This window comes from Leptidea sinapis, chromosome 7 (assembly GCF_905404315.1).
Source record: "Leptidea sinapis chromosome 7, ilLepSina1.1, whole genome shotgun sequence".
NCBI lineage: Eukaryota > Metazoa > Arthropoda > Insecta > Lepidoptera > Pieridae > Leptidea > Leptidea sinapis.
In genome coordinates this window covers 8,444,697-8,457,580 of record NC_066271.1, presented here as the reverse complement: position 1 = coordinate 8,457,580, position 12,884 = coordinate 8,444,697, and the positions used below count along the sequence as shown (strand labels likewise).

Genomic DNA, 12,884 nt, shown 5'->3' with positions numbered 1-12,884 from the left:
ACGATGGATAGTGGCTAAATCAAATTGACTCCATGAAACTGATTAATATTTCTGTACGAAAATTAAACTCCTGATGTTGTTATTATTATCTATCATTAATGAGATACTAGTATCGGCCTGCCAGACACTTCCTACACATCTAGATGTGTAGATCCTTCGATACACATCTAGATGTGTTTACCCTAAGTTTTTCGATAAAATAAATTCGGTTGTTTTATGGTTTTGTAATTTATTCTATTTTACTAGACACTACACAAGTCGATAAAGGAATTTTCCAATTAGTGGCAAAAAGTAACACTTGCTATTATTTAAAAAAATATACAATTTATGATTTTTTTTTTTTATGAGAGGAGGAAATACGGTTACGTATTTACGCCCCGGAACGGGGCGTAATATGTCGGGCTCGAGTGTCCGCGTAAGCGCAGCACCCCATACCGACTAAAACCTCCTCTGTGCTGTTAGCAGCCCTGGCTTTCACAGCGAAGTAGGACGTGGGCCGTGTAGGCCGCAAAGACTACGCAACAACAGTCGCGGGGCGTCTCCTAAGGAGACTCGAACCTCAGACCGGCTGTGTGCTTGTGGGAAGGAGAGAGAATGAAAATGAAGATGAAAGATGAAAAGGTGATAAGAACACACTCGCCGGCGAGTGTGGTGATGTTTTGTGTAATGTATGTAAGTGTGTATGTATGTGTTTATGATTGTATGTATGTGTGTTTGTATGTATGTACGTAGTGTAAATGTTTGTGTGCATGTATGTTTGTGGAGTGTGTTTGTGATTGTGTAAGTGGTATATGTCAGTCCGTCAGTCAGTCCGTGTGTGAGTGAGTGTAGTGAAGTGATTACAGGACGAGGACTAACGTCTCATCGGGTATCAAAACAATTGTGTGGTGTATCTAGAGTGCGGGCCGCTGGCTATTGTCAGAGCGACGAGTGCCAGTGGTTTGCGGTGGTTGACCGCGCCTACGCCTGCGAAGGCGGTGTGTGCGTGTCTGTGTCGGTGTTTGTGTGGGTGTCGCGTTCGCGATGGTGATGTCGTCATCCGGGTCTACCGTTACGTGTCTGGGACGTCTTATTGGGTTGAGACTATGGTGAAGGGTGGTGTACCCGCATGCCTTCCTAACCAAGATGTTGGGATGGTTAGGCGCCTTGTCAAAGAAGCGTCGCGAGATCTCTTTAAAGTGTTGAGCTATCGTCGGAAGCTCTAGGTCGCGGTGAAGGTCAACGTTTCGGATGAACCACGGGGCTCCGGTTGCCATGCGCGTGAATTTATTTTGAACTACTTGCAAACGACGTAAGTAGCTCGGTCGGGAGTGCGCGAAAACGACGCTTGCGTATGACAGTATGGGCCGTACGATGGTTTTGTACAGTGTCACTTTGTGTTTGAGCGGAAGTTTGCTTCGCCCACACACAAGTGGATAAAGGCGACTGAGGACAAATCGGGCTCTATTGCATACCGCACATACATATGTTTCTTGAAGTTCATATTGCTGTTGAACGTGACTCCTAAGTATTTGTAATCCTTCACCCACGGTATGGGTGTTTCATACAATTTAATGACGTCGGTCGGTCGTTTTTAGCGCGGATGCTATTCGCGTTACCGAAGAGTACCGCTGCACTCTTGGTGGGGTTCACTTCAATCCGCCATTTTCTGAACCAGTTGCCTAGTTCATCGACGGCGGCTTGAAGCACTTTAATGTTTGAACGCGCGAGGCAGCTTCCAGAAAGCCACATGTGATGGCTTAAGGTTGCCGAGCAAGCGGTCCCAACGTTCGCCGCGGAGTTCCGCGATACGTTCCCGTACCACCCGCTGTAGGTAGCGGAGGTGGCGCCTATTCTCGACCGACGTATACCTATCGTAAAGTCTAGTGGCTCTGTGCTTCTGTGTGAGTAAGTTCCTGACCTCTGGAGGCAGGTTTAGGCGATGCGGTTGCATCGTCGGAACCTGCCTGGAGCAGGCCTTGATCCTATTCTGTATATGTGACGTCACATGAGAGATAGCACTGTGAGCCGTGTCGACCGAGTCGATGACGTCCGGTATAAGGTCAAGGTCGTCGGACTTGATAGACTCGAGATCCTTTTCCAGCCGTTGCCAGTCGATCACTGTTTTCGTCGGTGGTTGAAAGTTAACCGGTGGGCCTAGATTTAGGACGACGGGCCGGTGGTCTGACTCTAATTCGTGAAAAACCTCGATTGAATTTACATTGAGCGTTACGTTCTTAAGTAACGCAACGTCTAGAATGTCGGGTCGGTGCGCGACGTTATCCGGATAATGTGTTGGTTCGTCGGGTGCTATTACTGAAAAGTTCAGCGTGTGTGTCAGCGAATCAAATAAGATTCAGTTTCTATTTGTGGCTCTACTGTTCCAGCTGGAGTGTTTGGCGTTAAGATCGCCGCCCACTATGACTGTGGCCCCGTGGCCGAGTAATGCTTCTATATCTGTGTATAATACTTGTTTGTTGGGCGGAAGATAAGCTGAAATAACAGTGATCGGCTGGTGATTCGCCATACTGACCCGGATGGCAGAGGCCTCGATGTTAGTGAGGACCGGAGGATCTATAGGTATACAGTGTAGAGACCTTTTAAAATAAATGAGGGTGCCGCCCATACGGGTGGTGCGATCATTCCTGACTAAGTTATAATTAGCGATACGCGGATCGCGTATACGTGGTTTTAGAAATGTCTCTTGCACTAAGAATAGGTCTAATTGATGTTCGTGAGCGAACTCCTTCACCAAGTCTAGTTGAGGCTTAAGGCCTTGGGCGCTAAAATACGCTATACGGAGCGTATGTGGTTTAACCCGTCCGCTTACGTAATTAGGCATCGCGAATGTTTTTATACTTTCGCCCTATATCGGTGAGGGCACGGAATATTTTGCCGTTGTCTGCCATAACTTGCAGGAGCGACGGCGGGTCGTCCCGGACAGCCTCGAGCCTGCTGGCCAGGGCTATGATTTCATCTATGTCGAACAGCTCTGACAGTTCGAACATGAAGGCAAAGGTGCTGCCGCCTTGGTTACCTGTTGCCGCGGACGCGGGCGCCGGTGGCCTCGGTCGCGGGACCGACGCCGCCGGGCGGGACGCTAGCGGTGGCCGGAGGGGCGCGGGGGCCGCGAGAGTGGCCTTTGTGGCAGCGTTGGCAGCCGGAGGAGAACTCGCCCAGGCGTTTACCTTCGGAGGCGGCGCAGGTTTGAAGGTTGGAGTGAACTCCACCTTCTCTGCTCTGCCTTGCGGCTGGCGGCGCCCTGGGTGACGCTTGTGTTTGGGTGCCTTGGGACACCCGCGATAGCTCGCGGGGTGCCCCTTCTCCCCGCACAAGACGCAGGCCGGGGGCTCCGCGCATTGCGCTGGTCGAGGGCACTCCGGCGTGCCGTGTTTGCCGAGGCACTTCACACACCTCGGGGTGTGTTCGCAGTTGCGTGCCGAGTGCCCGTATAACTGGCATCTGTGACACTGACCAGGCCCCCCGCGGTTGCGAGGAGCTTCGGCCCGGATGCCCTGAAGGGAGCAAACCGATTTTATGTTAAAAATTTCCTTTCCCTCTTGCGTGAGGTCGAGGACGACGAGAACCATGTTAAATGGTTGTTTGTTGGTGGTTCCGCGCATACGGTGCACCTCGTGTGCAGGGTAACCCTGCTCTTTGAGGCCGACAGAATGTCGGCCTCGTCTAACTCTCTGGGGACGTTCCTAATAACGACCCTCAGACGCTTTTCCTCAGGCAGGGCGTACGTGTGGAAACCCACACTCAGCTCTCTAAGAAGGGATGTCAAGGCGCGGTGGTCCGCTACCTCTTTGGTCTCTAATTTGATGAGAGATTGGTACGCCCTCGCCTGGAAGGAGAGCGTCTTCGGGATCTTATTTTTGATAACCAACCAGCGGCCTCGGTCTCCTATAAAAATAGGAGGCGGGCGCTTGGTCGGAGGCGGTACGCGGGCTTTAGCGGGCGCGGGCGCGGCAGTGGAGCCAGTCGTGGCCGCGGCTTTCTTGGCGGGTGTGCCATCAAGAGAAGGCGATTCGCGACCGCGCTTCTTCTTGCGACTGACGGTGATGAAGCCGTCAGCATCTGACGGGACACTCTCCGCTCTCAACGGTAGAGCGGTTTCCGGCTGGGCCGGTGAAGCACTGGAAGCCTGAGGGGCGTCCGTGCGGTCAGGACTGACCGCGGGGACCTTAGGGGTCGCCTGCGCGTCAAAGTACGCCTGAAGGACAGGCGGACGGGCTGATCGGGTGATCACTTTCCTTGGTTTGACTGAAGCTACGGAGCTTGCGTCGGAGTCATTACCTAGTTCCATTTCGGATTCCCCGTCGGAACCCGAAACGTCAGACGATGAGTTATATTTGTTGGATTTCGCTTTGATAGCGGTATCCACTGTCTCGTTGATTGTTACTTTCATTAGCGGAGCGATCTTCTCCGAAAATAACCTATCTAAGAGAACGCTGAAGAAGCCCTCGTTGGGAACCATTGGTGAAGCCATGGTTGTCATATTTATTAACTAGGTTGGGCGGGCAACAACCCCCGCTGCCCGGGTCAGGCAGAGGGGGAATATAATAATTAAGTGGACAACTATAGTTAAGTTGTACACTTGCACATTAATAAATAATATTAATTATAATAAAATATGCAAAAATTAAAAGAAATTAATAATAATAATTAAGCCTAAGACTTAGCTTTGCTGGATGTAGACTGGCTGGGCCGGAACCCCGATGCACGCTGTGCAGGCCGCCGCGGAGAAGACACACACGGCACGAACTGCAACTCACAAACACACACGATTAGCGTGCAGAATCGCGAAACACAGCACAGGTGCTAACTAACACGATCGTAAAACCGGGTAATTAACACAGATAATAACTAAGCAACGTTCCGCGAAGGAACGTAACAGGTGCGAGACTCAAAGAGTCCCGAACAATAGCGCGCGATAACAATAGCTAGCCCAGGTGGCCTGAGCAGATAGTGCGATAACGCAGGTAATAAAAATATTCGAAGGAGGACAGATAACGCGGCACGTGTGCTCGCGTTGCCTGCCTGAATCGAACTCTACAATTTATGAATACTGAATAAATATGGCACTAGTGATGTTGAAGAAAGAAATGATTAATTTGTGTGTTGCTTGGAGCCGTTTTCAATAACACCCCCACTCAAAATCGAAGTCATAGAATATGCTATTTATTTATTTTATTATTTTATGGAGGACACACAGGCGTTCGGGTCATCTCATCTTAAGTGATCACCATCAACCCCATTCTCCTGCAACACCAGAAGAATTACAGGAGCGTTGCCGGCCTTTAAGAAAGGCTCAGGATTTTGTGTTCAATTGAGAATCTGGAGCGGCACTGTAATATAACGGGCAGGGCGTATCAGTTGTCACTTACAACCAGGTAAACCTCTCGTCTTCACTCTATGTCATAAATATAGATTACAAGAAATTAATTACATTATATTACCATAAATGTCTATATGAGTACCGGCCGGTTTCTATATCCGTTTTCAAGTTTAAAAGTATTTACAATCCAGATTTCTTGTCATCCGTATACAAAACGATCATCTGTCAAATTTATATATAAAATAATAAATAGCAAGCTAAAATGCATATAGGTTTGTTATCCCACATGTGGATTGGAAAAAGAAATCATCAAATCGTTCAATCGCGTGTTAAAATGCCAATATAGAAAATTTATGAATATATTAAACTTGGTCTGCTAATCTAGGATCACAAATGATTATTGAAATCGGCCGTTTATATTTTACAGTTTTGAAGTATTTATTGTCTTAGGCCTGCAGTACTTTTATAATAATAATGGTCATTTTATGTATTTCTTCGGAGTGTATCCATTTATAATTAATTATATTTCTGAAATATCTTATATTTTTATTAATTGTTACTTGTATTCGATTCGTTGATGGGAAGAAGTTGGAACGGCCCCTTTTCTTTTCATGATAGTGACAGTACATCCCCATAATAAAGAAAATAAAAAATCAAAATAACTTTACTCATGTAGGTCACGGAAATGACAGTTATGAATGTTAAAAAATATTTTTTTTCTTATTGAATCTACCGCTACTTCGTAAAGGGTTGAGCTAATTAGAAGAAGTAGCAAGAAACTCATTGCCACTCTTTTATATCAATATTTACAGTTCCATCGATTTACAAATCATTTCAATTACAATATAATATGTAAAATGATGCAACAAACATACTCAAACGTCAAATAGTCAATGCCTTCAAGAATGATAATGTATGAAAAAAAGACATATAAAATCTGTACTAAATAATTAATTATTCCATATAGATATTCGCCTAGGATTACCATTTAGTAATTTAAAGTCAACTTCACCCTGTAAATGGATTCCTGCCGCCGAATTTCACCTTCAGGTCAGGTCGAAGCTTGCTAGCAGTTCGCAACCAGGCGAGATTCAGGCGGTCACCAAGATATGTATAGTACTCTGGACTTATACTGTTTTGTTAAACACTTATTAGAACCAACCAACACATTTATAAAATTTTAAAATCCTTTACACTGCCACCATTTGTTAGGCGGAATATTAAAACCAAACTTAAAAAAAAAACAAATTTATTTAGAACTAGAAATAATTGAAATGTATGACTGAAATGGTGACGCGTTGGTCTTAAAGTGCTGACGCTAATGTTATGTCTGCATAAAAGCATACATATGTACATATATAACACTACGACACGCCATAAATAAGGATACCATCCCCACCCTCTGGATGTGTCGCGGTCCTCCACAATCCGTTTTTAAAGGAGCTTTCTTCGTACGTACTACAAAGCTGTGGAATGAGCTTCCTTGTGCGGTGTTTCCGGGACGATACGACATAGGTACCTTGAAAAAAGCGCGTACGCCTTAGGACCGATAATATCAAATAATGTTTCGTTCGTTCAATCATCGTTTCGACATTAAATACGATGTAACTAAGAGTAGGATTCGATACGACTAATGCCACGATTTATCGAATATCGATTTTAGAAGTAGGCCCCAGACCGCGTCCGATCGTTCGCCCGTACCAAATCCGATCATCTGTTTAGGCTATAAGAGTCATAAATACCTGCCTACTCGTAGACACTATTTCTTTTGCTTCACTCACAAGTAGATATACTAATTAAAATGGTACTTTTCTGAGTATAACATTATCTACATTCTTTGAAAGCTATTTACTATCTCAACAGCGAGCCTGTATAATTTGAAAGTGAATTATTATGACCATGGAACACAATATATAATATTATAGAAACTCTTAGAACAACAACAGTGACAGAAAGCAATTCAATACGTTCGTTTTATAGAATAGTACAACCAAGCCTACGGCATCTGGTAGGAGTCACCCACGCTTACCAAGAGCAATACAGAGGAATTACATGAACGTTTACGACTTTTGAGGAATTAATACAATATGTAATTTAACATACCTAGACAGATACCCGTGTAATTTTTAGGGTTCCCTAGCCAAAGGGTAAAACCCTATTACTAATACTCCGGTCCAGTCCAGTGCAGTCCAGCGCGGTTTTGGAGACAAACGTGGCCACCATTTTTTTTGCAACACTCCGTGAACGAACAATTTTTGTTAGCTTTAAAAATCGAATACCATTTATTTATTTAAAAAAGATTCTCGGTCTTATCACAAGGTCTTGTCAAACTTGTTTAGTCGTTGAGAAAATGGAACTGACTGGAGAAAATTCTAGAGCGATGATTTATTATGACTTTCGAAGTGGTTTAACACAAAAACAGTGTGTTGACTGGATGATTTCTGCATTTAGTGATGAAGCCCCATCCAAAACCACAGTTTATCGCTGGTTTGCTGAATTTCAAAGTGGACGTGTCAAGCTCAGTGATGATCCCCGTCAAGGTCGTCCGAAAACTGCAGTCACCAAAGAAAACGTTGATGCTGTGCGTAAGCAAAGATTAAGGAAGAGATGGGATGAGAGATGGGGCTTCATCACTAAATGTAGAAATCATCCAGTCAACACACTGTTTTTGTGTAAAACCACTTCGAAATTCATAATAAATCATCGCTCTAGAATTTTCTCCAGTCAATTCCATTTTCTCAACGACTAAACAAATTTGATAAGACCTTGTAATAAGACCGAGAATCTTTTTTTAAATAAATAAATGGTATTCGATTTTTAATACCAAGGAGTTTTCAATTAAAAAGATTTTAATATGACAGGAACAGTGGAAATATTCCATTCCCGATACTAGTGCAGCCTATGTATCGTAGAAAAGGCACATGGTGACGCCAACTGCACGATAATAATTTTGTGCGATGGACAATACGACATACCATTGGATTGTCCATCCGTCTGATTGTCCGGCCTGACAAACCTTGTGTTTAGGTTATTAGATTCGTTACATCTCTAGAACATAAAGTCGTCATTTATGAAATGAAATTTAATTATTGCGTCGAATACAGTATACATCTTAGATAAGCTAATGTAGATTTATTAATTTGAGGGCAAACGGGCGAGTAACCAACCTCATGGATAGATAGTAGATTATAACATTTATATATTATGTATTGCGCGACAAAACGATATCTTGTTGACTTGTTGAGGGACGATCGCAACTCGCAAGATATTATGATACAAGTATGTTCAGTTTTGTTGTGTCTCTCGTATTCAAAGGGTGTTCGGATACTTTATTTATTATTGTGTCGTAAAGATGGGACTGTTGAATAACGAGGTTGAGTCGGATGTTGTGTCCAACGAATTGGTGTTTTATGTAAATGGCAAAAAGGTTAGTAAAAGCTTCTAATTAGTAATAAGATAAACAAACTAATCAGTGGGTATTATATGCTATTTTAAGACGTGGTTCTCCAGTCTTAAGTTATACTAACCCACTCCTAGTACCCACACGATACATTTAAAACAAGTTTGCAGTCACAATGTTTGGTGTGGGGATTTTATGTTGAAATCGACCCAAATAATTGTTTATATTATTAATAAAAAACATTATCAATGCTATCAAATATATTTGACTTCTGATAAGCAATTAGACATGATATATACTTCGATTAATTTTACAGTAGTTAATATGTTTACTCAATTGTATTCAACAAAATATTGACCCTACACAGAGTAGGACAGGCCCGCGTGTTCTTGCACAACAATTATAAATTCGAAAGATCGAAACATGAAAGTAAAACATAGTTTTTATGTTTGTCCATGTTAAATGCTTACTTACCACATAAGGAAGATACAATGGAAATCGATGAATATTATTGAGAATTATTTTCTTACGATATTGTATCAATTATTGTAATGTATTTTTTTTAAAACGTGTAATAGTGTTTACAACTACTTTCAATAAATTGTATTAATTTATCCCATAAACCTTGATATTATGCAATTATTTCCATTAACAATAACATTTATAGGAGCTTTATAAGAGAATTTTATTTTGAATGTTACACATGGTAGAATATGGCACGGGCGGTGTGGCAGTCCCATTGTACCGTACCACACCATCGCATACAAAGCGTTGCAATGTAAATTAAGTAGGTAATTGCAAATACTGTACATTTTATTAAAAAGAATGCTGGGAGCGTTTCTTGCGCCGTTTCTTATCTCGCAGAGCGCCATTTGTTTTCGATGCATTTGAACTGACATCAAAGAGAATTCTAAAGGAATCAATTTTGTACTTGACAATAATATTGTGACAGTCACAATCTATCTGTCCTATCTTAATTGAGAAAAATATCGCGCGTTAATTCAAAATGGCAGTTGTTGATTACCTTTTTGCTCTATCTATATATATAAATAATACTAAACCACTACCACCATTCGATGCGAAATTTTTTCTAGATGGTTTATGGCTACTTATTTTTCGAATTCCAACATTCCTTCATTCATTTATTTCCTTTTAAAATTCGCCCAGCGAAGCAGACGGGAACGGCTAGACTATATATATAGATATATAATGAAAATGGTCATTGTTTGAGGCTCAATCACGCATAAGCCACGGATCGTATCGATATGAAAATACCACCATTCGTTGCGAAATTTATCTCAGATTGTTTATGGCTACTATTTTATTGTTTAATTTATTTCATTTTAAAATTCGCGGCGGGAACGGCTAGTTATTTTTATAGAACCAATCTAAAATCTATCTACATATTACATTCGCAGATTTTATTATGAACTGGCTTTGTGCTGTGGTCGAAATAAAGCTTACTTAGACATTTGAAGGCAGTAATCTAGTAAATAGAGTTTCTTTTTCCTTAACAGTAGCGTCGGTATGTATACACGTGCGTGTCGGTAAACCGCACAGCATATTCTACTTTTTGTGATGGAATTAATATGTAATTAAAAATGCGTGTTTACGAGTTTGTTGAGTAAAAAGTAAATTGTAATCTAAATATATTATAACTTTTTCAAGTTGTACATTCTTGCTAGATTCTGTTCGTTATTATAATTTAATATCAAGCTGAAATTTTCTTTAAATCTTGGATTTCACATATTATTTCACATTTTTTTTAAATTACGCTTGTTTACTTAAGGAAAAGATTATTATCACACGCACCTTTTAAACATTTCTTTTTATTCAAATATAGGTACGATGCTATGTCAAACAAACTTATAGAACAACAAATATTAAATAAGTTTGAATGTTATAAACATGCTATTATAATAAATAAAGGAATGATGAAATAAATAAAACAGTATTTAAACATAAAAAAATCTCCATTCAAATACACAAAGCTATTTCAAACGAACTTATGTATAGAACAAACAATAAGTATAAACTTTTGAATATAATAAAGATAATATAATAAATTAAAATGAATGATGAAAAAATAAAACCCTCTTTTATATAAGTACTTTAATAACAAACAATAATTATTCTTCATCCAAATAAAGGATGGTATTGCAAACGAACTCATTTATAGAACAAACAATAATCAAAAAGTTTGGAATGCAATAATTATAACAAATAAATGAAAATGAATGCAATTCTTCATTCAAATATACGAAGCTATTGCAAACGAACTCATTTATAGAACAAACAATAATCAAAAAGTTTGGAATGCAATAATGATAACAAATAAATGAAAATGAATGCATTCTTCATTCAAATATACGAAGCTATTTCAAACGAACTCATGTATAGAAAAACATATAGGTCAGAAGATTTGAATGTAATAAATATAAAATAATAAATAAATGAATGAATGCAGCAAAAATAAAACCCTATTTTAAATTTCTTTGATAAACAATTCTTCATTCAAATATACGATATTATTTCAAACGAACTTATTTATAGAACAACAATCTTAAAGTCACCTCCAATTGCTGGCTAAATATATACCTTATTTATTTTGTAATTTACCACTTCCTAATACTTCTGGTGAGGGACAATAATATGTATTTATATCAAAAAATATGACGTAAACCTTTCATCATACGTATGTTGTTATGAAGCTTATCGGTCAGGTCAATAGGGCTCCGTTTGAGACCTTCGCGATAAAATACTGGTGTATTATTATGTGTATGTCCAAATCAATGTATTTGAATATAATATTATATTTGAATCATTCATTACCCTTTCAAAGGAAACGGATTCGTCGAGCCATTCACATTGGATTGTTGCAAATATAACCAAGACCAGAGATGACACTAATACTCCATATGTGGCTGGACCTGCGCATTGTAGAGCGCTAGAATGTGGGCCGGTTTGAAGTATTGCCGTGCTCTATTTATATGAGACCCTGCTTCTTAGAAGCCAATTTGGCTTTGCTTTCCAGATGACCGCGGAATTGGCAATCGCTTCAGATTTCGAGACCCTTTTATTCAGATAGTATACGAGATATTAAGGGAAGTGTATCAAAGAGCGGCGATACGACAAATGGGTTTTTTTTGTCTTGAAAAGTTGATTCTTATTGTGGTTTAACTGGTCATTGTTTATTCCCCATTCCACGACCGTTTCGAGAGAGGACTCGATAGAAGACACAAGTTTCTTTCGGCACTGGTCGACGATTTACTGAGAGAGACCTGCATGGCCTATGCATAAGACATCGCCAGTGGTGTCATCTGCATAGCAATGCATGATCGAGGTGTCCAACATATCATTGACATACAGAAGTAAAAGTATGGGAGATAGAACACAGCCTTGGGCAACTCCAGCGTTCACGGGCTTAGGGTTGAAGCAATAGCCGTCGATCACGACCTGTATGCTGTGCCCAGTGAGGATGCTGGTGGTCCTCTTGCATGTTTATGGTTTCATACATCATTAACATCATTTGGGCTTCCCGAGAGTTTTCCAGAGAAGTCTGGGTGGTGATAAAATGTTTCATAATTTATTTAATATTATGTAAGTACTAGGAAAACTAGTAAATATACGATTCCCACGATTAGCTCCATTCTATAATTGAATACATACGGCCCATGTAACAAAATTAACATAGTTTTTAAAAAATGGAGTCAATTATCATCCATCGAGAATATTCTACTGAATAGACTTTTTTATACAAAGTAATATTAATTAATCATATCGCAATAGGTCGGTTTAATCTAGGTATCAAAATTAAATTATGAAATTGAATACCGATGTATTATTAACCCATGAGAATTATTTACAATTTCAAGATTAAAATCATATGTCACGTGACCAAAAATGCCGACCGCATGTTGTGACGTCACTATAGCAGAAACAATTTGTTTTTAACCGACTTCAAAAAAGGAGGAGGTTCTCAGTTCGTCGGTATGTTTTTGCTTTTTTTTATGTTTGTTACCTCAAAACTTTCGACTGGGTAAGCCAATTTTGATAATTCTTTTTTATTTGAAAGCTGATGCTTCCCGTGTGGTCCAATTGTAATTTGGTCCAGATCTGACAATGGCATCCATGAGAAAACCATAAAAGTCTTAAATTTGCTAT

The 12,884-nt window shown here is 40.4% G+C and overlaps 1 protein-coding gene across 2 annotated transcripts in view; it reads left to right on the top strand.

Annotated features, from left to right (window-relative positions):
• LOC126965358 (xanthine dehydrogenase) overlaps positions 1-12,884 on the top strand; it is a 35,497-nt gene that overhangs the window by 2,076 nt on the left and 20,537 nt on the right. The window contains exon 1 of one of the 2 annotated variants that reach the window (XM_050808900.1): positions 8,605-8,747. The exons of the other annotated variant lie outside the window; for it this stretch is intronic. Within the exon in view, the coding sequence (XP_050664857.1) occupies positions 8,673-8,747 (75 nt within the window). The 5' untranslated portion in view covers positions 8,605-8,672. Of the gene's footprint in view, positions 1-8,604; positions 8,748-12,884 lie in introns of those variants that run through there. 2 annotated transcript variants of the gene reach the window in all.